Source organism: Podarcis tiliguerta, assembly GCF_965153285.1.
Source record: "Podarcis tiliguerta genome assembly, chromosome: 5".
Taxonomy (NCBI): Eukaryota; Metazoa; Chordata; class Lepidosauria; order Squamata; family Lacertidae; genus Podarcis; species Podarcis tiliguerta.
This window is the reverse complement of record NC_139538.1, coordinates 11,075,857-11,101,799: the sequence shown is the minus strand read 5'-3', so window position 1 is coordinate 11,101,799 and position 25,943 is coordinate 11,075,857. Positions and strand designations below refer to the sequence as shown.

The following is a 25,943-nucleotide window of genomic DNA, read 5'->3' as shown; positions in this document are numbered from 1 at the left end:
TTGTGGAACACCCTCCTCACAGAGGTGTGTCTAGCATCTTCATGGTACATCTTCTGCTATAGATGCTGAGGATAGACCTCTTTACCCTGACCTTTGATGGTTATGGTCTTTTGTTTTGGGAGAACCATCTCTTTTCTTGAATCCATACTTCTGCACTAGCTGGAACAGATTTGCTGCTTTACTTACATGTATCACTGTATGTTGCATTCTTGTATCCCATATGGGGACCTTGTGGTGATAGGTGTATAAGAAGACTTATAAGTAAATTAATAAAAAAATTACACCTGAAGGTTACCATGTTGATCACCCCGGTGTAGACCAATGCTGCCTTGTTCTGAGTAGCAAGAATTATCCCAGGTCTCCCGCAAGGATCTCTTTGAACCCGGCCACATAAAATTGCACCTGGAGCCTTCAGCTTTGAAAATATTTGTCCTGTCATATAACAGACTCCCGCTGTGTCTAAATCTGAGGGATTGTGGGGGCTCAGAGCTCATCTCCTCACCAGCATAAAGTTCATGATTGTGCCAGGTCTAAACCACTGAGCCATACATTCTGTGGCAAAGACCCGAGCCCCCCCACCCCCACCCATGCAACATGGCTGTAGATATTAAAGATTTATAATGCTTATCATTATTGCCACAAGCTGAAAGCATTGGCAGATTAATCTGCCAAATAATCTGCAAATTATTTGGGATTGCTCAAATAAAGATGTAATTGTAGATTAAAATCTGCACAGACACAGTTAATTGGCGGTGCTGTCAGCATCCAAGGTTATGTGACATGGGAATCTTGCTGGACCTCTTGCCACAGCAGGCAATGCAGATGTGACAGCCCTATCTAATGTGTGCCAAAGGAGATAAAAAAATAAATTAAAACAGCTTTTCCTTCTGTTCTGTATCCAAAGCCAGGAAAATAGCTTCACACCATGAATTGAGCTGTTGGCCTCCATTCTTCACAAGATTAAGGGGGGGGGAGGCACCTTCATTAAAAAGCTCTACAATATGTAAATTTATTTAAATCTAATAAATAGATGGGTTGGTGGATTCAAGAGCTAGAATGCTGCATTAGATATGTGGTTGTCGTTGCATAGAAGAGACTTGAGTTCCGGTCCCCAGTGAGCCATGTTGGGCTTTCACAGAGGGTTTTGTTCAGACGCCACTGCTCTGGTCCCAAGCCATGAAGGGCTTTCCAAGGTCAAAGCCAGCATCTTTAATGGGGTCCAGACACAGACTGGGAACCATGCTGTACAGTTCCTTTGATCAGTCCTGCAGCTGTGTCCTGAACAAACATAACAACAACAACAAATGTTTATTCGGCTTTTACGCCCATAATGAACACAACACAACAAAACAAAACAAAACAAATCAAATAAAACAGCGGACTCGTACAAATCACAAGTAGTATAACACAGTTCACTACTCACAAGGACGGATATTAGCCATTCATAGGAAAAATTTAAGATTAAGATAAAAATTTAAGGCACTACACTAAAATCAATATCTGATGTCATTATAAAAATTCTTATAACTATCAATAATCGGCTAACATTCCATTCCGTCTTTTATGCGAAAGGACGGCTGTTAGGAATTTAGCAACCTGTAAGGTAATATGAGGATCCACATCTTGAAGAACCCAGGCAAGCTGTAGGTCCACTGGTTTGTCAGCAATAGGCTGGGTTATGGGGTTTAGTATACTGGCACGGGCTGAACTGTACAAAGGGCAGATAAACATAACATGATGAAGAGATTCAGATGTTTTCATTTCACAGGCACACATTGAAGGGACTTGGCCCTTAGAAAATCTATGTCTCAGCACGTTTGTTGGAAAGACATTGAACCTAGCTCTAATGAAGGCATAACGGTGAGACGCGGCCATAAGCGATGTTAAGTAGGACGGAGCATGGTAGATAGGGGTTATGCCGAGATTTAGCGGTGAGCATACTCCACCACCAGCTACGAAATTTTGGTATAGCTCCGCATCATCCAGCCTTTGATTTATACACCTTTTTGCCACATTTAGATCCAGCTTGAGCAATTCAGTGGGCGAGATCTCATAGGACAGCAGTTTGGCATGGATTTTTCCTGACCACAAATTTGTGAAGTTATCTCGCCACATGCATTGAATGAGATAGTGGTCCGGGAGTTTATGCCAAAGTGATATCCAATAAATCAAAACTCTCCTCCATATAACTAACTCCACTGAGGGGATCTTCATTTCTAGGCGAATAGCCGCATTACTTACGCATGTTGGTAATTTTAGAAGTCGGCGTAAGAATTGGCTTTGAAGTGACTCTAAAGGTGAGAGGTTTGCAAAGACAGCCCATAGAGGTGCAGCATAGGCTAAAGTAGCCATCACTTTAATGCTATACACTTTCAAGGCCGCCGGGATGAATAGGGCCCCCTCAGAGTAGAAAAAACGGAGGAGGGAGTATGAAAGGGCTTTTGTCTTGTTTTGAAGATATTCAACGTGCGCTTTCCACCCTAAGTTGTATTGAAAATAAATTCCTAAATATTTAAATTTATGTACTTGTTCGATTTTCGTGCCCTCCAGTTTCCATGAATAAAGTTTTCGACTCCTTGAAAATATCAGTACTTTGGACTTGGTGTGGTTGATAGACAGATGATTAGAGTGGCAATATGTCGCAAAGATCTTTAGTGCCCTCCTTAAACCCACTCTGGAGTAAGAGAGTAGTACCGCATCATCTGCATAAAGAAGTAAAGGGCAACGGTAATCTGCTATACGAGGGGCGTGAATAAATTTTTGTGCGACGGCTAATGGGTTCCTCATATCACTGATAAATAAGTTAAAAAGAAGAGGCGCTAGAATACAACCCTGGCGTACACCCCTATTTACTGGCACTGGATTGGTCAGGTCTCCAGCAGGGGATAATCTCACCCTGGCCACGGACCCGGCATGAAGTTGGGAGATAAGCCACAGGAGCCTTCCATCTATTCCCCAACAGGCAAGTTTATCCCAAAGTAAGTCCCTCGGAATACTGTCAAACGCAGCTTTCAAATCTATGAAAGCTGCGCAAAGTTGGCCCCGTCGAGGTGTCGAGTATTTCTGGGCTAAGTGATAAAGAATAATTGCTTGATCTGTTGTGGATCGGTTTAGTCTAAATCCAGCTTGCTCAGGTCCAATCAGGTCAGCCTCAACTGACCACTTCATCAACCTTGCCAGCAAGAAACGGGCATATATTTTCCCAATGGTCGAAAGCAGACTGATGTTCCGATAATTCCCTGGGTCGCCGGGAGGGCCTTTTTTGTAGATAGGGATTATAATGGCCTCCTTCCACGTTCCTGGTATTAAGCCCGTGGCATTTACTGCGTCGAACGTTTTAGCTAAAATCCCTGCCCACCATGCAGAATGAAGCTTTATAGCCTCAACAGGGACCAAATCTGGCCCAGGGGCCTTACCTGTTTTCAGCTCAGCTATCAAATCTAGGATTTCAGCAGGGTCGGTATTGGACCAAACGGGAAGGGGTTTAGAAGGACTCCAATGAGAGGCCGGAGTTTCTGCCACTGAGAAATATTTTCTCAGGAACTGCTCCCATGTAGGGGCCGGGATCACCGTTAGGGGATATTTCGTGTTTCTTCCCTTTATTAAAGACCAAAATTTCCGGGGGTTATTAGATTTTGAGGCAGAAATTATAGTCTGCCAACGATTTAAATGCCACTCCCTTTTGGCCGATTTCTGGGCCTGTTTGTATGCTTTTTTGGCCAGGGAATAAGATGGAGGTAAGGCCGGAGCGCCGGAAAGTTTATAGTCCTTATATATTGTATGCAAATGGAGTCTGGCTAGTTTGCAAGCAGAGTTAAACCAAGGGGCGCCAGATTTGAAATGAACGTTTTTAACTCCGTAGGTAGGAGAAGTAAAAAAGCAAGTTAAAACTTCTATCAGGCAAGAAAAAAATTTCATGCAGGTAATAGGATCACGCGGGACTATTCCTTCGTCAGGCTGATCCCCAGAAAACATTTCTTGGATAAAATCCGTATATCTCTGAGCAAGAGCAGAGGACCATCTAGTCCCCTTTATTTTAGTGGACGACTCCACAATCACCGAGGTTGGGTGGGAGCGGTCGAGCAATTGCCAGTCAACACATAACTTGGTTGTCAGGGGAAGATGGTCACTAAAATGGGCATTATCAATTTTAAAAGAGGTGACGTACAGGAATAGATCCCGGGAGACCAATACATAGTCAAGAACACTGTTTGATTTTAACCCCAGATGGGTGAACTCTCCTGGTATGTCTGGAGGGCACCTGCCATTTAATATAATTAAATTAAGGCGTAGAGTCATCTGATAAAGCAACACTCCTGCCTTATTAACTTTGACATCCTTTGATATTCTAGAGGGGGTGTATGCTAGATCGTAAATATGAGCGCCGGGGTCAACCCACCACTTAGACTTTTTAAGAGCTTCCCAATTTGAGGCTATCCGAGCATTAAAATCACCTCCAATAATGGAGGGGACATTGGGATATTTAATATAACCGGAAAGTAAAAAATCCTCTAGGGATTCCCATCTGGAAGTAAGATCAGCTGCTAACCCTCCCGGAGGTAAATAGACATTTGTAACCAATAAAGAGAAGTTTCCACCAGAGATCAGTCCGGTAATAGCATAAGGCGGAAGTGCATGTACTAGTGAAAGTTTGGCCTGAAGTTTGAGGGAGATACCAATCGTAAGGCCGCCTTTTGGGCGGCCGCCATTCACTGACGGACTAGCAGGCAAACATATAAACTCAAAGCCATTTAACTCGATTTCTTCCTCCACCCAGGTTTCTTGTAATAGTATGATAAGGAAGGAATTAATATATTTTTGGAATTCTGGATCTAATTTTTTGCTTTTCCATCCAGCAATGTTCCAGCTTAGTATTGAAGGCTGGGGTTTCCCCGATCCTCCAATTGACTGTCAATCGGAAGGTTGGCCCAACTTTAATGCGGGAAGAGGGGAGCCAGTAAAGAAATCAGTTATCTTCCTCTGATGAAAAACCGCTCGTAAAGGCTGAGTGGGATTTGCAAAGTCATCAGGCTGTTGAGGTGGGCCACTTGATCCAATAGGAGTAGGACCATGAACAGGGGTGGGCCCCTTTTCCGAGAGAGTTTGGTGGGCTGCCCGGGGTGGACCGGCTGTCTCGTCAGAAGTTAGGTCTCTCAGTAGCCTGCTGCTGGTCTTTTGGGCTACTTGATTTATGTGGCCTGTTGGGTCTTCAATCAGTTCCTTCCCTGTTCTTGCTGTTGAATCCAAAGAACTCCGCAAAAAGGGATAAGACAGGGCGAGAGGGCTATTTGGGGAGGTAGGCAAAGGCACCTCTTCTCTTGATTGATCAGTGCTATAAGAAGGTTCCAGGTCTGGCATCGATGAGTGTGTAGATGGGGATTTTTCCTGTTGAGTGCTACTTTCTTCGGGTAAGTTTTTCGATGGACGGTCATGTAAATCTATTAAGAGCACTGAAGATTGTTCTGCTTGGAGGGAAGGCCTGGTGGTTGCTTCTTGAGGGTGTTTCTTATCCTCCATAGCCGACATGCAGTTAGCATTGGATATTGAGAGATCCATATACTCTGGTTCTACTGGGGGAACATGTTCGCTGTACGTGAGTGTTCTGGAGCTGAGCTTCCTAATAAGTAGGGTTTTGAGCGATTCCAGTCTATTGATAATTTCTCTTTGTTCCGCCACCGGTAAATCTGCAAAGGAGGCAATGAGTTCGATCTCTTCTGGTGGTGTCAGGCCACTTCCCGGATGGACATTGTTCTTTGCTAGGGGTGTGGAAGCCACATAACTCTTCTCCTTGGGTAGAACACCCACTCCGGTGTCCACTGGTGAATCGGGTTTAGTAGATTTTGAGCCCTCTTTGGTTATTGCCTCCAACAGTAGGGGTTTAGGCGTAGGATCTATAAAGGCTCTCGTTGGTGCTATCCCACAGCGAAACAAAAATGCTTTCTTTCGTAATATAATAGTGGGAATTTTTGTGGTTTGGAACGCAAGCAGGACTCTCTGAGATTTATGATGATGGGCAAGAGGGAGGACTGCACAGAGGTCAATTTGTGTTGCCTTCATGTTTAAAAGCACCTTTAGGAGTTCCTTGGCACCAACCAGAGTTCTCCATCTTGGATCCCCATTTTGTATAGTTAGGCTCACTTTCCTTGGTGTTAAGATCAAGGATTGATGGCTTAATTGAAGGTTAAGGTTGTATTTAAATTTGTCAGTACGTTTGTTATTTAAGGTCAAACTTCCCGTCTCCATCCTCTCTTCAAGGGACTTAACACCAGCTGACGCTGGGGAAGTAGTGGTTAGCTTTTGTTGGAGGCTGTGCAGCTGGGACGAAAGATCATCTAGTCTTTTAAATATAAAGTGCAAAGTTTTGATTATTAAATGAGACTGTTCAAATGTCATAAGATTGGCCGTGCCAAAGACCTGTTCCTCCTTCTGAGGAGAGGCTACACTCTTACTATTGGTCACATCGCTTGTTATTTGTGGAGTTATCCGTTCTTCGTCTTTAAGAGCTGACGCACAATCAATCAGAGGGTTGAAGCGGTTCTGAGTTTCTACCATGTAGGAACAATTCAGTAGATTACTCCCTTCTTTAAAGTGACAAGGATCAACCCTTGTTTGCTTTGATCTCGGAAAGGGAACGGAGGCTATCTCCTCGGAGTCTCTAAGACGTTTCCCGTGTCCCATGATTTAGATATCAGGAAGAGGGGGGGATAGTATTTCAACGTCAGCTCAGTTCAATCCTACCAGCGCTTACCGTGGGAGTAAATTTCACTGCCCGTTCACATGAAAGTCGGCTTCCTCACCTTCACCCTCGCAGGCCGGCAATTTAGTTTCCACAAGGAGGCTTGAACGGGGGAGTTTCTCTTGCAACCAGCCACATTCGCCTCTCTCCTGACCTAAGCTTTGTAAAATAATAGCTGCCAACCAACAGAGATAATACTAAGGCTGCTAAAAGCGAATAAAAACTGATAAAAAGCTAATAAAAACTGATAAAAATAATAAAAACAGCATCAACTGATGCGGAGCTCAAGACGACGCTACTACTATCGACGACGCCATCTTGGCTCCTCCATTAAACAAAACAAAACAGAGCCCTGAACAAACATAGATATGCTAATGAACTGTCTATCGGTATTTATATTAGATTGTAGCATTCCATCAAACTCTTCAAAAATTCCATCATGCTGGCCAAGAAATAGAACCCGTGGGGATATGTAAATAGTGGCTGGTGTGAACCTCATTGTGTTTATCTCAGCTTTCATCTGGGACCCAGTTCAAAGGGGGGGGGTGACCTGGAATTACATGGGGCAGTTTTAGCTCATCACACACACACACACACCATGGTTTCCTTGAGTACATGTCTTTAAGTACATGTCAGGGATGATGGGTATTGTAGTTCAGAAACATCTGGAGGGCCACATATTCCATACTCAAAATAAATAAATGAGAAGCTGTCACTCATTCCTATTGGAGCAAGTAAAAGTTAGCATTCAGATGGAGGGTGCAGTTGCCTATCACTACCCCAGCTGAGCTATGACTGACAGAGACGCTGGCATGGTCATCCAGACACTTCAATTATTTCCTAAATTATCTTATACTTTTACTTTCCCCCATGTCTCTGCTTAGGAACACAGGAATGTAGGAATCTGATTTATACCATCAGACCACTGGCACATCCAGCTCAGTATTGTTTTTACTAGATAGATAGATAGATAGATGATAGATAGATAGATAGATAGATAGAGATATAGATGATACACCCTACACTCATGTTCATAAATGGATACATAACTTTGTTGTTGTTCCAACATATTGGGGGGTGTATGCTTTGTGGGGGGGGGGGTAGGTTCATTCTCTCTCTCTCTCTCTCTCTCTCTCTCATATCTTATTTTTGCATTGTGCTCCAAAAAAGATGCTCTTCTTGTTTTCTTAAGTGACACTTGCAGCAAAAGGCATGGAGGGGGTGAAGCAGCCTTTTAAAAGAAATGTTTCCAGTAAATACATTAATGAAACTCCATTAAACTGTCTTTGGAACCCCTATCCCCTTAAAAATAAAACCCAGGAGCCATGTTCAGAAGTAAGGAGAGGGTGGGAGGGAGGGGCCTTTGGGCTATGGGATGTATGCGCAGCTGGTAAACTGTGGAGAAGTTCAGAGCATTCCGCTTCTCTCTTCCTAATGACAATGCCACACTGCCTCACCTTCCCTCTCCTGCACAGCTCCTAAAGGCGTGGATTGCAGGTGCCATGGCCTACTTGAAACCAGAGAGTTGTTAACCTCACTTTGAACCAGCTTTTATATGACAACATGTCTTCTCCCAGGCAGTGTCAGCCTTTAACAAAAGCAAGCATGCAGCCTGGAGGAAAACATTGAAGAGGCTGTGATTAGGCACACAAAGAGAGGGGTCAGCTGGTGTGCTAATTGCCCAGGAAGCGGGTTACTAAGCAGCACCTCCTAACCCAGTTGTTATTCCCTGGGGACGCCGCCATCCACTCCAACCTCTGCAGCCTGCTGTCTGTCTTGCTCAAGACCCAAATCAAAATGTCTCGTTACTACAGACGGTGAAACACCGGCAACAGCACCGCCCTTTCTCATCTTATAGCAAAATGGCAAGCAGAGGGCCCAAATACTGTAGCATTTGATAACAGTAAGTTGGTAGTTCATCTCCCCTCCCCACGCAGTCCCCCCCCCAAAAAAAACCACCATGTAGGCTTTCCCAACCAAATTACAGATCAGGAAATGGGTGTTTCCCTGACTCACCCTCCCCCGCGCAATGAATTTACACAGCCAACAGGCATCCTGGATCTCTAGGTAAAATGTACCTAGGCTACAATCATCCTTCATTCTCACTGTATTTTATCTTTAAATCGGGCCCGGTGTGTGTGTGTGTGTGTGTGTGGAATCATTGGAGAGGAACCGCTAGTTACCAAGGAGACTCCTAGATGAATCAAAGAGACTGGCTGGTATCTTCTTTAATTCACGAGACCATAACATTTTAAACGAGAGGAGGAAATACGATGCCAAGTCTGAGAGAGACGAGTTTCCCCTCCCACCATCAGCACCAAGGATAGCTCCTCTCGCTTGTCTTGCCATGAGAAGGCGTTAGCTGGCGGAATCGAGGAACAGATTACGGCGGAGTGAAGGGGGATTTCTCCAGGTCGCTGTTTGGTTCGGGGAGAGAACAAAAGGCAGGAGACCATTCAAGGGCAAAGTGGTCCTTATGGAGCTGGCAGGAGAAACAGCTGAAAAGCCACGTTTCCTACTCAGGAGGGAAGACCGAGGCAGAGAGTCCGCGGAGCCCCAGAGATGCGTTGGTCTCGTCGTCGTTCTGCACCCTCGGCGCTCCTGCGAATAAGGACCCTGCCCTTTCTTCGTGCACTTTTCCACGGCTGGAGAGAGAATGGCGCCGCCGGGTTCCTTTAAAATCCTGAGGAAAGACCCTCATCTGTATTCAGCATCGGGAGTTCTCGCCAGCCTTTCGGAAGGTGCCGGCCGCCGCTGCTTGAAATCCTGGCAGTGAAACGCTCCTCTCGGTGCCTGACTCGGACACAGTTTCACCAACTGGCAGGTGAAGTGACAAGTTTGGCAAGGGACAGAGGGACTTGGCTTCACCACAACACTAGCCCCGACATCCCTTGCCTGCCAGAGGGGGTTCCCATCATGTCTATGAAGCGTGTGAAGGGCTCGGGCAGTAGGAGAGATGTAAACACAGCAGGGTGGTGTTTTAAGAAATGTTGCAATAGACTGGGAGCCCCGTCAAACAAAGTTTGGCTGAAAGAAGCTTGGCTTTTGTAGACCTTTTTCAGCATCGAGATAGTTTCTCTCTCCCCCACCCCCACCCCAGCCCCCAGCCCCTTGCAAATGGATTGGCGTAGCTCCTTTTAAGAACAATCTTGAACTTTATTTTATTTTATTTCCCCCTCCCTTGCCATTCTCCCCACCCACCCGCTTTCCCGGTTGAGAAACAAATTGTTCAAGGAAGCATCATCGGAATGTTAAGAAAAGCACAAAATCATTCTAACCGCTAGAACTGAAGGCTCAGGGAAGGATCCCACATGGAAATCGCTTGGTTTCTCAGCAAAGGTGACAACTACAAAAGTATGTAGATTGAAGGGAGGGCAATCACTGTGTGTCAGAGCCAATTGAAATCTCCATATTTGGAACAGCTGGACCACCGTTGCTAAGGTAACGTTATCAATTAAAGATTTCGTAATACATCAGGGCACAGTGAAATGTATCAGTGTGTGTATTTTGTGTGTATGTGCATACATATATATATGATAAATGGAATGCCTTCTAGGAATGGGATGTTATTCAACGATACTGACCTCCCATTATTAGGCGTGTTTTACAATATAGATTTCTAGGATGGGAAGATCTGGTAGGAAAGGCAATTAGAGTGTTAGTTAAAGATTCAAATCAAGGACCTTTTTGCAAGGCAACTATTTTGAAGTGCTTTTGTGACATGGATAATACTCCCTGAAATGAGCTGCCTGTAGCATTTATGATCTGAAACGAAAGACTAACCAGATTAGAAGGAATAATGTTTCCGTGATGGGCATTGTGAGGCTTATTGCTGGCAGAATAAAGTAGTCTGGTTTTTATCATCTTGGTCTGCAAATTTGGGTAAGAGGAAGGTTGGAATTGGTGATAGTTAAAAACAGCATTAGAATGTTGAAAATACGTGAGGAAAATGTGGAACCTTTATTGCACACCAAAGGAAAGCACAATAAAATTCCTAGCGGTAACCGAAAGCTGATCACTAATTCCCTGTTGTTTTCTTTTCTTTTAAATGATATATTATACCTGCTTTTAGAGAAAGACTGCACGTTCAGCCTATGACATTACAGTTCATCATCTAAGGCGTTTCTTATTTGCCTTCTGGCTAAGGGGACATGAACTTAGGATATTATCAAACTTGGGAGACCAAACATATTTGCCAGTATATTCTAAGTTTTTGCTTCCAGACTTTTTCAAAGACTTGCTTGTTTTCTTTTCACTTGATGACAGTGTTTTCCAAATATATACTTACCAGCACTTAACTCTCATGTAGGGTCAGCAGTGCTTTGATGTGATAAGCAACATCCCACCCTAAGCAGGTTTACTCAGAAGTAATTTCCCTTGTATTCAGTGGCACTCACAGCCTAATCCAACGCATGCCTGGAAGTGAGTCACTTATTCCCTTGTGAGCAAGGTTGGGGTTGTAGGCTATCTTTGAGTAGCATGCAATTTCTCCTGGCTAGCAAAAGTTAATTTAATGCTTGCTCTGAACCCCCCTGCCCTGGAGACTGGTTGTGTGGTGCACAGGCATCAACAAGAAATGTCACCAATTTCACTGTGTCTTAGCTGTGACTTTCTTTCTTTTTTTGCCATGTGAGGATATTGAAACATTTCAGGGGTGAGTGGTTTATTTGACATGGAAAATCAACTGAAGTACGGAATACTTTTGTGTTTTGCCCCAAGGTCATCTAGAAAGGCGGAGAAGTTGGTTTCAGGTGAAGCCTTGGCCTCTAGCTCAGAGCGAAAGATTGAGAGGCCCACTAAACTCATTTCTTCTTCTGACCTTTGCCAAGTTTACAGCAGTTTAAAAGTGGCAGTGGAAGTTAGGGAAAGTTGAGCACCGAGAAGCCAAATGCTTAGACTACGTTGTACATGCGCCTGAGTTAATGAGAATTGATTGTGAGTACTAATACAAGAGAAACCAGTTGCCCGTTTAACAAACTTCTAAGGTGGGGAAAACTCTGTTTGCAGGTTTTGTTTATCCTTCACTGTACCTCAACCTATCATTTCTGTCTACTTCAGGCATCTGACAAAGTTGTTTGTTGCCTACAAATTCCACACCGAAACAAGTTGGTTAGCCTTTGTGGTTAGCCATGAAGCATCTTTTGTTTGATATACTGATTCTGTAAATTTCTCTCCTTTCAGCCTGATCTATGGCATCACATTTGTGTTTGTTACAGAAAACAAATGTTCAGATTTCCTCCCCGCCCCCTTTAATATATATTCTGAACTTAGGGGAGATGGACTCCTTTCTCTGCATTTTTCCCTCCACTAACTTTGGTGTCAGTATAGAAACTTCCTTAACTCCCCGTCCCCAATGAGCCCCCTGGTCTGAAAGACGATATGCACTGCTGTCTCTGCTACCCACGACAACAGCTATGGCAGGGGGGTCTCTTGGGATTCATCTGGCATGTTAAACTGCTGGGTTTGGATGGTTTTGCTTGGCAACTGACCCAATGTGAAAATCTTCTGAAGACCAATCAAGAGGCAAGGTCATCCTGTGAGCCATGCAGTTACTGCATGCTGCGCTGCCTAGCTGAAGACTGGCACGTGGGTCCGGGTTCACTCATTTGAGAGGCAGCATTATCAGCTTCTAGAGTGGAGGAGAGAGCATGCCCATTTGGGAACTGGCTTTCCTGGGTGATACGGGTGGTCCTTCCATGGACTCTGGTGGGAACCCATTCCCAGCCTTGCTCCGATGCCAGAACATATTCCACTCAAGGAAGGTGCAACCAAGGAAAGGGGGAGATCTCCAAGAAGACCCAACTTGCCTGGCCCTTCCAAACACTGGTAAATATCTCTCTCTCCCTCCCCTGCTTCCTCCCTCTTTCTATCCCTTGAGCCTATGCTAGCTTTTAAAAATATCTCCCAAAAATTGGGCATCCCTCTTCAGGACCATTGAGAGCCTCTACGCTGCTCCACGGGAGAGTGCACATTTTCACAAATGATGCTAAGAAGCTTTTGCAAGGGGAAGTTTTACGTTGACTATAAATTCTAGCCAAATGTAGGTTCTACGCTGAAGTCTGGAAGATAGGAAAGGTTGTGCCAATACCAACTGAAGCATCGTTTGTAAAAATGGCCTGCGTACTATGTCCTTGTGCAGCTCCTTTATTCAGATTGATGTGTTGTCTTGATAGTCTATGTAAAATGGTGGTGGTGGTCTGAGCATTGTGAATATTTTTGGAATAATGAAGAATTTCCCAGTGAGGGACACTTGAGTCTTGAGATGGCGGAGAAAGCGGAGAATGGAATGCCGGTTTTCCCGTTTCACCAATTTTGGCATAATTTGCCCACCTGAGTGGCTGTGATGATAGAGTGATGAATGGCAGAGAAGTATATAGTGAATTTCAGGCAGGTACATAGGGAGTGCTAATGTTTATGGTAATTGCTCAGAGGAACATAGTACTTATATTTTAACATGAACCATTACTCAGGCTTGTCTATATGTTATTGAACTTGGAAGCTGTTGCCTCTAAACGTAGAAGCATTGTGCTGGATTGGGACTTGTGATGAAGGAATGTCACTCTTCATGTGTTCAAGTGTGCTCTCTTCTCTCTTAATATATCCCAGGGCTGAGTCCTGGAACTGAAAACAAGGTCTGGAGCTGACCTTTAATAACCTTCCATTCAAATTAAGTGTTGATTGAAGTAAGAAAGAAACATTAGATCATTGGCATCAAATGATAGAGCTTGTCCTTCCGTTATAGTGCTACTTCTGGAGAAATACCATTCTGCAAGTGCCTAGTTTTGTATGTAGTACACCACATGTACAATGTGGTGTAATTGGATTGGGCTAGGGATATCTGGGTTTAAATCATCATGGAGATGGTGAGAGGTCGCATAGGAGAAGAGTCAAAAGTTTACAGCTGATATTATGCATTCATTGAAACTGGTTGGGTCAGAAGTCAGGGAACACAAATGTTCTGCTTATGACGTTTGATCATTTCACAGGGACAAGTCATCGCTTGAAGTTGTAATCACCAAGCGTTGAGCATGCAACTATGTGAACTTGCCCTCTGTCCCTCTGTTGAAAGGATTTAGTTTCTCACAGTCCGTTGTTTTGATGGCTTCTCCAACCTATATTATGGAGCAATGCAAGGGTCTCCCTGGGTAAGATGCTTGTACCAGACTTTGCAAGCCACATAGCAAAAATTCGTTTAACATATCACCTAAATGACTGAGCTATGAATCAGAAAATCCTGGATTCATATCTTGCCTCTGTCCTGAACTTACTAGAAAGTCTTAGGATGTCACTATCTATCAACCTCTGCTCTCTCACGTCATCTACCCACATAAGGAATATAAATGTACACTTAGAGGCAAAGGTTTACTTTGTGTTGTGAGGGAAAGGGTATAGAAGAAGAGTTTGGATTTGATATCCCGCTTTATCACTACCCGAAGGAGTCTCAAAGCGGCTTACATTCTCCTTTCCCTTCTTCCCCCACAACAAACACTCTATGAGGTGAGTGGGGCTGAGAGACGTCAGAGAAGTGTGACTAGCCCAAGGTCACCCAGCAGCTGCATGTGGAGGAGTGGAGACGCGAACCCAGTTCCCCAGATTATGAATCTACCACTCTTAACCACTACACCACACTGGCTCAGTAGTAGAGCATCTGCTTGGCATGCAAAATTCCTCAGGTTCAATCCTCAGCATGTCCAGGTAGGTCTGTCTGGGAATATCTTCTGCCTGGAACCCTAAAGTGATGCTGCCAGACAGCATAGAAAATTCTGAGCTAGATAGACTAATGGTTCGATCCAGTATAAGGCAGCTTCCCATAAAATGACTCTTGGAACACTTCCCCTGTGCTCCCCATTCAGTGACAAGTTGGTAGCACACTGTGAAAATCCAGTGCTGCAATCCACTAATTCATTTCTTGTAGGAATAAAAACTCTTGAGATATGCACAGTTCTTCCCACCCATATTGGTTGCAGGATTCCCTGTGTTACTGTCGGTCTTCAACCACAAGTTACATGCAAGGATGCAGGCATGTGTAGTATGCGTGTCTACTCAGCCAGCAAACGTAATGAGATCTTTTGCTCAGAGTCATGGTGTACCATGGAGAGATAACATTATACACTAGTTTGTGGAGTAATTAGTACTCAGTCAACATAACAGAGCTTTGAATCAAAGAAGGTACAGTATTATTGCAAAGCCAAAACATTGATTAATATGCGGATTGTTACAGAATTTTAAAAGGTTGGTTAAGCAACCAGAATTCAAATCAGACCAGCAGCATAGTTACAGCTAAGACAGTGCAAAGTAGGAAGGCTCACCTACCAAATATGGAGAAAAGGGGGAATTGAGAAGCACCAGGCAAACAGAGTCTAATTGGTATAAGGGCGGGGATTAGATAAATAAGTGCCACTAGCAGCAGCAGGGCTAAGCTTGGGAACTGGAGGGAGGGGAAAGAGTCGAGATTTTTGAAAAGGAGATGGAATATCACCTCCCCTGGGCCAGATAGAAGGAGGTGGGAAGCTGAGCCTGGAGGTTGTTCTTGGCATAAGACTAACAAGGGTTCCTGGGGTCAGTTGCAGGTGGGATCCGGGATGAGCTGAGCCCTGCAGCTGCATTGTGTAGCTTCCTTGTGGGGCTGGCATGCAGCAATGCACTCCCTGGGATCCTAACTAACCCATGTGTAAAACAGCAAACATAGAGAAGGGAAGGGACACCTAGGAAACAGGGATGGAAGGGAGCCATGCTGTCTCATCGAAGGGGGTTGGAGCAGTATGAGTGTCCCTTGCGATGGACCCTACAAGAGAACACCCAGGGCATGATCATCCTGGCTCAGCCAGCTGATCTGTGGACATAGCAAAGGGAGGTGGAAGTTAGGCTGGATCCTCATTCAGCTCCATCATATGGCCTGGAAACCCAGCAAGGACATTTTATAAGGCTTGCTTTCCCACTGCCAGGCTTAGGGAGATCAGGTATAATTTTATCGTGGCTCAACAACACAGGCTCTTTTTATGCTGGCATCTTGTGTGCAGGATTGCTCCCAAAGCCATCCTAAGATATGTCCAAGCTCTTTACCCACAGGATCCAGGAATGCTAAAACACGCAGTAAAGTTCAATGCACACATGCAAGTACTTATAAGTGTCAACCAGTAAAACACTCAAAAGAAACGCAAGAGACTCAAAACAAAATTACCGAGGTTGAAAATGTTAAGCGGTATAGTCTAGTGGTCAGCAGTGGGATAATGCTGGGGGGGGGAGATACATTTCCAAGAAGCATCTAAAAAACACACTACATTGGGGTAGTCAGTGTGACACCATCGAGATGTTGTTGGACTACAACTCCCATCAACCCCAGCCAGCATGGATGGTGGTCAAGAATGTTGAGAGTCATAGTCCAACAACATCTAGACTAGAGGGCATCGCATTAGCTATGCCTGCACTATGGACTGTGCCTTCTGAATGGCAGGAGGGCGTGTGTTACAGAGGACAGGCAGTGGTGGACCTAAAAGCTTGGACCGTCATGGGGGCCCCTTCGCAAGCAGCAACGAGGTCTGTGAACTGTGAACTTCTTCAATGGGGTTGTTCCACAACAGATCACCACACCTTTACAATGTCTGTGCTACTGATTCTCAAACTTTGGGATTGTCGAAATAGTTGCAATCTTGAGGAGACACGCGAAGAAGGGCCTCAGAGGATGTTTGCAGGGTCCAGGTTAGTTCATGTGGGGAGAGGCCGTCTTTGAGCTATTGTGGTCCTGGGCCATTTACTGTATTTTTTGCTCTATAAGACTCACTTTTTCCCTCTTAAAAAGGGGAAATGTGTGTGCATCTTAAGGTGCAAATGCAGGCTGCGCAGCTATCCCAGAAGCCAAAACAGCAAGAGGGATTGCTGCTTTCACTGCGCAGTGATTCCTCTTGCTCTTCTGGCTTCCAAGATTCAGAAATTTTTTTTCTTGTTTTCCTCCTCCAAAAACTATGTGCGTCTTGTGGTCTGGTGCGTCTTATAGAGCAAAAAATATGGTAAGCCTTATTGAGTCAAAACCAGCACTTTGAATCGGAGCAATATGCTCAAACCAGCTTGCCCCCGGGGAACAACCTAACCCCAAATTCTCTCCAGTTTACAGACCTTCTTCAGAGGCAGCCCTACATATAATGCATTGCAATAATCTAGCCTAGAGGTTACCAGAGCATAGACAACAGTAGTTAAGCTACCCATGTCCAGCTGTCCAGCCTCCTGCCAAAGCTTATGGTAGGCCACTCCATGCCACAGAGGCCACCTGAATCTCTTAAGGAGAACCTGGTTCACTGCCTCAAGTGCCTTAGAGAAGGACAAGAGAATCATGTAGATTTTTTAAAAAAAGTATACTGGCATAGTGTGTGTCTCACTTATGCGACTTTCCCCCTTTTGCTCCCGACTGGAATGGTCTCTGTCTGTCTCTATCTATCTCCAGCATCTTGCTAAAGGCTGTCGGTATCATTTTGCTCACATGGAACCTCTTTAAATGCATCTCACATTTTCCCGCTATGCAGGTGCAGGCACTGGGAGCAATTAATCAAGAGATGTGAGCCACTCTCGGTGCCGTTGAGTCATTTCTCTCACACTGGGCCAGTGGAGACAAACTTGGGTAGCCAGGTCTCATGGCTGTCCTGCTACCTGCCACGGACTTTAAGGCTCGCTAAGTCCATTGATCTTGCACATCGCAACCGTGTATTTCACTGGAAGCTGATCTCAGACAGCAGTTTTGCTGCTGGCGCTATTATTACCATTATCATGGCAGAGATGCAAAACGTATTTTCGAGGAGATCTCTTTAGAGCTCAAGGGAAAACTAGAGTCAGCTAGATTGAGGACTGAACTGATGAAAACATAGTTGTGTAGATTTAGTCACTATTTCTCAAGACTATAGTCTGTTAAGCAGGAAGAAGAGATAGAGTTGTGGCTCCCAATCCAAGCTGTTCACCGGGATGCCTGCAATTCAGACCAGCATGGCATAGTGGTTAGAGTGGAGGGCTAGGAGACCAGAGTCCAAATAACTACACAGCCGTGAAGCTCACTGGGTGACCTTGGGCCAACCACCCTCTCTCAGCCTAGCCTACCTCACAGGGTTGTTGTGTGGGTAAAATGGAGAGGGGAGAACCATATAAGCCACTTTGAGCTCCTTGGAAGAAGGTGGGATAGAAATGCAATAGGAATTAATAAAAATTAACTTCTTCCAGCATCTCACTAGAAGTGCACGGGCAATCCATTTTTCTCACAGCCTTATCACCCCATCTGTAATATAAGGATAATATTATATCACTGGCCTACCTTACAGGTGTATTGTAAGTCTTGCTGTCCCAAGGGACAGTCTCTGAAACATACTGAGATGCTGGTTGTATATAACTTGGGAGCACTGGGGGGAAGTGTGCTTTCATTCTCCATGCTGGGCCCATAGGAATGTATTTTTGGCATACAGCTCAAGGGAGTTCTCAACCACATGCTTTCCCTTCCATGACTAATAGGCTTCTGGAAGATTTTGATCAGAGCTGTACCCCTCTCCCTCAGTGCCAAGGCTCCAATCTAGTGCCACCCTGGTGTCCTTTCCAGAGAGACTAGCCTGGCACATGCATTGTGGCCTTGTTGGCACCCGGAAAAGACCTTTTCCTTTCTCTGGCTGTTAAATCTCCTAATCATTTTTTTCAAAAATGTTTTGAGTCCATAGATGTTTATTGAAGCAAGAGGCTTTGCTGGTGGTGTTCTGATTCACCTTTTGTTGCTGGTTTTTATTCCATGCTGCTGAGAGGATGTTATGGTTTTATTAATCTGTTTGATTTTGATGGTCAGCTGTCGGCTACTGAAATTTTTGCCACTGGGTGGCCTAAAAATGCAAAGTAAATCCAACTCAGGTCCCTCTCATAGTGAATTTTAGTCAAAGAAAAAACGGACGTCATCATGACATCCATTAATGAATCACCCCTGGAGATATTTTGCTTGGCTAGACTATGTAAGTGGTTGAGCATATTACAAAATGGTTTCTGGACCATACTTTGCTTGCCAGGAAAGGGGGGCTGGTAGTCAAGTGAGTCATCAAGCAGGCAAAGTTAGCTGCTCTCCTCCTTACCCACTCAGCCTTTTCCTCTGAGCCATCAGGAAAGGATGTCATACACTCCAACATGTTGAGTCTCCAAACCAGGACATGTCCAGAGGAGGGCAACCAAAATGGTCAAAGGCCTGGAAACGATGCCTTATGAGGAACGGCTAAGGGAGCTGGGCATGTTTAGCCTGGAGAAGAGGAGGTTAAGGGGTGATATGATAGCCATGTTCAAATATATAAAAGGATGTCACATAGAGGAGGGAGAAAGGTTGTTTTCTGCTGCTCCAGAGAAGCGGACACGGAGCAATGGATCCAAACTACAAGAAAGAAGATTCCACCTAAACATTAGGAAGAACTTCCTGACAGTAAGAGCTGTTTGACAGTGGAATTTGCTGCCAAGGAGTGTGGTGGAGTCTCCTTCTTTGGAGGTCTTTAAGCAGAGGCTTGACAACCATATGTCAGGAGTGCTCTGATGGTGTTTCCTGCTTGGCAGGGGGTTGGACTCGATGGCCCTTGTGGTCTCTTCCAACTCTATGATTCTATGATTCTATGTGTCTTCCCACCTCGGATCCTGCACGAGTCATGTGACCCACACAAGATCACAGAACCCAGAAGATGTGCTTTTGGGGGAACATGGTCTCATGGTATTTTGGGGTGCCATGCAAGATTGTGGCCCTCCAAAAATAGCTTTTTCCAGGGCGAGATCTTTGTGCGAAATCTCATGAGAGCACAGCAACCCAAATGCCCACTGTGCTCTCACATGAAAAAATTGGATGTCCCAGTTTTCCCAGGACATTTGCAGAGTATGGGATAGTCTAGCCTCAGCTGATAATGGTACACAGCAGTTAGCGAGACCCGTGCAGGTGCCCAGCCTAGGCAATGCAGAGTGCCAGGTGTGCATGTAGGGTCTATACCAAAGGTATGGATCCTTTTAAAGCTTGAGGCTCACACTCTGTTCCGGGCAACCTCCAGGGTCCACATGCCAGGAGTGGGTGGAGAACCAAATGTAACTTTGACCTCAACAGATTGGCCCATTTCAACCCAATAGCTCATGAACATGTCTGGATGATCAATGCAGACAGCTTCCTGCCCTAAGCAACTACGAGGACCTGAGCATCTCACCTTGAGTGATTGCAATGAGACTGTTTATGACAGAATTGTATCCTCAATGAGCAAGCGAAGGTGCCTGAAATCTCGCCGCCAGCGCCTGATGGAGGGGTCAAAAGCACCAGTCACCAAACTTCAGAGACATCCATATATATTTAGTGAATGCATGCCCTCCAACATTTCTCTGATGAAAGTAGGGATGTCTCATTCCATAATGATAATTTTACTATTTATACCCACACCTCTTACTGGGTTGCCCCAGCCAGTCTGGGAGGCTTCCAACTTATATAAAAACATGATAAAACATTAAGCATTTTAAAAAACTTACCTATACAGGATTGCCTCAGGGGTCAGATAATTCCATACCCTCCAACTTTTCTCCAATAAAAATAGGGACTTCCTACCATACCCTCCAACATTTCTCCAATTTCTCTTGCGGGGGCCCAATTAGTGCCATTGCCTTCCGTTAAGAGTTTGGGTGTAATCCTTGACGCCTCCCTTTCCATGGAGGCGCAAGTTACAGCAACAGCCAAGGCAACATTTTTCCACCTTCGCCGCATCAAGCAGTTGGTCCCTTACCTTTCCTGCCCCAACCTGGCCACAGTGATCCATGCGACGGTCATCTCCAGGTTTGACTGTAATTCGCTCTACGCAGGGCTGCCCTTGAAGCTGTCCCAGAAACTCCAGCGGGTACAGAATGCTGCAGCGAGGCTTCTCACAGGGTCTCTGCCATGGGAGCATATTCACCCAGTGCTTTTCAAGCTGCACTGGCTCCCGGTGGAGTACAGGGTCAGATTTAAGGTGCTGCTTTTGACCTTTAAAGCCCTTCACGGCCTAGGACCCTCGTACCTACGGGACCGCCTCTCCCGGTATGTCCCACGGAGAGCCTCAAGGTCCATAAATAACAACACCCTAGTGGTCCCAGGCCCTAAGGAAGTTAGATTGGCTTCAACCAGAGCCAGGGCCTTTTCAACTCTGGCTCTGGCCTGGTGGAACGCTCTGCCTCATGAGACCAGGGCCGTGCAGAATCTGATTTCTTTCCGCAGGGCCTGTAAGACAGAGTTGTTCCGCCTGGCCTTTGGCTTGGAGCCAATTTGATTCCCTCCCTCTCTTTCTTTTTTCTTTTCCTTCTCCTCCTGCGATGAGGCTACATTTTAATATTTTAATGTTCCATTATTTTAATGTTGTATTTTAATCTTGTTTTTAAGTTGAAATCATTCATCTTGTTTTTATTATTGCTTGTAAGCCGCTCTGACCCCGGCCTTGGCTGGGGAGGGCGGGGTATAAATAAAAATTATTATTATTATTATTATCAATGAAAACAGGGACGTCCTAAGGAAAAGCGGAACATTCTGGGACCAAATCAGTAACCGGGCCGGATTCTCTAAATCAGGCACGTCCCTGGGAAATAGGGATACTTGGAGGGTCTGTGAATGTCTGGGTGAGACGACATTTAAAAGGAAAGGCCTAGCCTGTCACTAGTTTCTCTTTCATTTCCCCAGTCATTCTAATAAAGCAAAAGATGGATCCTTCAAAACATCTTTCCTTTTTTTTAAAAAAAAACAACCCTGGCTCTCCTCCTCTGTAATGCCTAGATAAGCCATATGGAGCGAACCACGGTAAAAGGACAACACTGTCTGCAGAGTAGGATGGCAACCGGGCAGGCAGGCGGCCAACTGGAAAAGCGGCGAGGATAGAGAACCAGGGCAGTAGGCCAGCCCTGCATTCTTCACGGAAATACCAGATGACCTTTAATACGGAGACTGGCAGTGCTACAACACATTCCTTCCCCCAAGCCCAGCCAAAGCACACTCGCTCGCCTCTCGGTTTATCTGAAGGAGCTGGCGGAGGCCGTGGTTGTAGACTGCCGAGCTCTCAAGGAGATGGGCAAAATGACAGGCTCATCATTTCCGTTTGGATTCAGTCAGCTCTGGCAGAGTAGAGCAGCTGCTGACTCTAAGGGCTTTTTCCCCCCCTGCACAGGGGATGGCTTAGAAAGCATCCTTCTCTGCTGCACCAGAACTGAAGTCCATATCTGCACTACACATTGATAGCAGTATTGCACTGCTTTAAACAGCCATGGAGCTTGTTAGGGTGCTGAGAGTGGCTAGGAGACCACTCTTCCCTTAATAAAGGTAAGATTACCAGCATTCCCTGGGAAAGAAGGGTCTCCTAACTATTCTCCTCTGAGAATTGTAGCTCTATAGGGTGGGGAGAGGGACCTCCTAACCACTCTCAGCACCTTTGACAAATTGCAATTCCCAGGATGCTTTGGGGAAGGGTATGGCTGCTTAAAGTGGTACCATAGTGCAGATGTGCCCAAAGACTAGTTAAGGATAATCGTTTATTTCCCTAAAATAGGAATGTTTGCTTATGTTGAATTGCTGTGTATTTTTAGCCTGGGGTTCTTCCTCTGGCAGTAGCTCTCTCATATGATTGGCTGACTGTGAGTCACAAGAGAGAGGCATTCCATTCTGTTGTGACTGTTATTCAAGTAACTGTCGTTTTTAACTGCTTTTTCCCCTGTATGTCTCTCTCTCTGCGTGTTTGAGGAGAATGGCTGCCGAGAGAGACTTCTCGGAATACTGTCAAGGACAGTGTGTGTCAGTGTGATCTGTCTGAAGTGAGACTGACAGAGGAGATCCCTAAATGTTAAAAGGGAGAAACCTGAGCATGAGATTGCAAATATATTTTTCAAAGTTATGTGTTTATGAAAGTAAAGGGTTTTTTAATATAAAGAGTCTGAACATTGCATATCATCAAATTTTATTTTTATTTATATACAGTACACAATAGTCCTCACATAACTCTGCAGAGGTCTCAGTTGAGCAGCGTTGTGCCTGGGAAGAGCACAAAGAAAAAGAAATCAGCTTTTCCTCAGGAGTGCCACAAGCCATTTTAGGCTGGCACCACTAACTATAATTCCCACATTCTTTGGGGGAAGACAGTCCAGCTAAAGTGGGAGAAAACCAATGTATAGAGCATGGGTGTGAAACCTCCCATTCACGAGAGACATGCGACCCTCTTGGCCTCTGGCCTTTGGCACTTTTCCCAGATCACATCCCTGCTGGCCGTGATTCACACTCTCATTGAGAGCTTTTTGCCTGACTGGTATATGCCCTTGAATTCTGACAATGCCTTCTTATTTGCCTGGATGGAGAAGAGAGTGTTGGATGAGTATGCATGGAAACTAGGAACAGGATCTTCCCCTTTAAACAAAATAACAACACAGAAGTCTGTGCTATAAGGATATATATTTACTAACATAGTTGCAGACTCGATTTAAGCAGGAAATAGCAGTGAAATAAGTCAGGTAAAATATTTTTCTAGATTACAAAATACATGGTTTAGATCAAAGATGGCGTTTGCACAAATCCTGCATCCTATGCCTATGGCTGTATCACGAGAAAGAGAGTGCTCCTGAGGTGGAAGTGATAAGGATTATGTTCCTATAGTTACCCTTCCCACTTGAGCAAGCAGAGGATGTGACCTCAAAGAGTGTCCTCTAGGAATTTACAGAGAACTCTGTATGTCTTAACCCTGTGCTCACCTAGCAAACATGGAATGTTATATTTTAACCAGGACATCTTTTTCCAACAAAGGTTCCTCCACCCTAGTCTGTAGTGACCAGCAACAGCTCTTGGAGTCTTTCCAATCCCTGCCTGTAGATGTTGATGATGTTGAGACCAGGCCCTTCTGCATGCAGAGCATGTGTTCTCCTACTGAGCACAGCCCCTCCACATGGAGTCAAAGCACAGATCTGGAGATGTATCAGAAAAGGTCTTTTGGGCTCACAACATTGTACAACAATTGTACATTTCCCCCTGCCCAATTCTGCTTTTGTTGAGTCTTAGAATTTGTACCCTCTTCTCTCTCTGCATGTCTTTTGCTGACGCTCCATCAAACTCTCAGGCAAGGTCATCTCAATGTATTTTGGATTCTCCCATTATTGCCTTGTTTCAGCCAAATTGTGTCATTCCACAGCACGGCCGTTACTTACTGTAAAAGCTGGCTTCCAACCAGATTTCTGGCTATGGACTTGTCTTGGCTCAGTTAGATATGGGGAAGAGGGGGAGGGGACCAGATTAACTGAAATGCCTAAAGCTATGGCCTGCTGGTTCACTCTGGTCAAGCACTGATAAAAAAAAATATGAAGCAATTTCATTCGTTTCCGCAGAAGGTTTCCTGAGAATCTCATTCAGGAGGATGAGCTTATACCTGCCCACTAAACAACTCTGCCGCTTCAATTCCACGCACAGTAGCTCCCACAGCCAAAGCCTCTGCAAAATCCAAACTTAACCCATTCCCCACTGACACTGGATGTGACCGGAGCCTTTTTCATCTCCTTCTGCAATTTGGTGACGAGCCTTGACCTCCAGAAGGGACGCTCCAGTCCGTTGCTGCAGAATGTGTGGCTTTTGAAGTATTTTGAATAATACTTACAGCTCATTCTCGTTCCGTGTTGGTTCAAAACTCCACCCCTTCTGGCATGACCGTTGTTTTGGTTCTGCTGTTACAGGGATGGAGAACAATTTCAGACTGAAGGCTACATTCCCTTCTGAACAACCTTCCAAATGCCAGTGTTGGGCAGGGCTAGAGGCAAAAGCGAGGAGTGACCAATGTAAAATTCACCTTTTTTTTAATTTCTCCACCCACACCACTCTCTAGCCTCCATCCAGAGAAGCGAGAGACATTATCAGAAGTCAAGGACATATTCCAGCTGAAATAAGCACAGAGAGTGTGAAGCAGGGTTCGTGAAAACCCAAACTGCCGTTTGCTCCGTTTAAGTGCTAAAGAGAGGTTTTCCCCGGGGGGAAGCAGCGGGAAAGGAGGAAGTGTACATAAGCCCTGAGGCTGAGGGGAGGAAGCTGACAAGCAGTTCCATCCTCTGGACTGGTTGCAAGTATGGGCAGGCAAGTCGGGGCTGGCTGAGGTCAAGTTGAAGTTGTTAGGATATTCCGTTCCACCTTAAAAAGAACAGGCATGATTGTTGTGTGTCACATGCCTGTTCACAGTCCAGCACAGCTTGCCGGGAACTTCCGTTTTGTGTATAGCTTTTGCTTATGCTGCTTGCTTGGACATGAAAGGGAGAAGTCATGTTTTCCCTTTGTCCTGAATAAACTGCTTGTAAATATGCTTTACATATGCCTCCATCTGCCCTTCTGTTGCGAAGAGTTAATTACTCTGCTGATTAGAGCGGGCTCCAGCTTCTGAAGAGTTCTGAAGCTGCGGGTCACTGTTTCATGCTATGCCAAGGACCGGAGATCACCCGGCTGCCGGCCGGTGGGCTGGAGCCAGCTGGGGGCCTGCAAATTGCCCCTGTTTCCTTGGACACATCTCAACACCTTCATCCTAATAGACCAGCCTCTGCTGCTACTGCCTTTTGTAGATCCATAGACTTTTAGATGGGCCTCTAACGCAACTCCCTTGCTCAGTTAAGGACCTGAGATGCAGGATGTGGCTACAGCATCTCTGAAAGATGCCCATCTAGCCCCTGCTTAAATGCCTCCAGCGAAGGAGGCGCCAGCCACCTCACCAGGCAGTCTGTCCCACTGTCCAACAGCTCTTAGGACCTCACTTGTTTAGCTGAAATGTGCTTCCCTAGAATTTCCATCCATCGGTTCTAGCCCTGCCCTCTGGAGTAACCAAGTACCTGTTCCAAGAACAGTGGAAGCTTTATGGCTCTCTGCATGTGGAGCAGACATCTGGATGTAATCAAAGCGTCAGCTGATGTGGGATGATATCACCATGATTCAGCAGGGTGGATCAGCACAACTGTGCAGTCAATAGCCACTCACTGCAACATCATGAAAAGCTGGTGGTCAGTGCTCCCACCCCTTGCCTCCAGACATGCCTATCTTCCTAGTACCTCCAAGGAATGGCCCAAGACCTTTTGAGCCATCTTCTTTAATTACAGAATTTCCTTGCTTCATTTTTAGGAACTGGTTTTTCAGGCATGTTGTGACTGTTTTCAAAACCCTCCATGGAAGCACAGTGCTGTGCAAGCCTTGCTATCACGGCTCAAGGAAGAGAGTTAAGTG

The 25,943-nt window shown here is 45.3% G+C and overlaps 1 protein-coding gene across 6 annotated transcripts in view; it reads left to right on the top strand.

Moving 5' to 3' along the window:
• Positions 1–25,943, top strand: part of KCNMB2 (potassium calcium-activated channel subfamily M regulatory beta subunit 2) — a 322,930-nt gene that overhangs the window by 200,110 nt on the left and 96,877 nt on the right. Inside the window, exon 1 of one of the 6 annotated variants that reach the window (XM_083442416.1) lies at positions 8,782–10,177. The exons of 4 other annotated variants lie outside the window; for them this stretch is intronic. Coding sequence is in view for 1 of the 2 variants with exons in the window: in XM_083442413.1 (XP_083298539.1) it covers positions 12,471–12,562 (92 nt within the window). In the remaining variant the exon portion in view is untranslated. Of the gene's footprint in view, positions 1–8,781; positions 10,178–12,250; positions 12,563–25,943 lie in introns of those variants that run through there. One more of the 6 variants, XM_083442413.1, reaches the window with a different exon arrangement.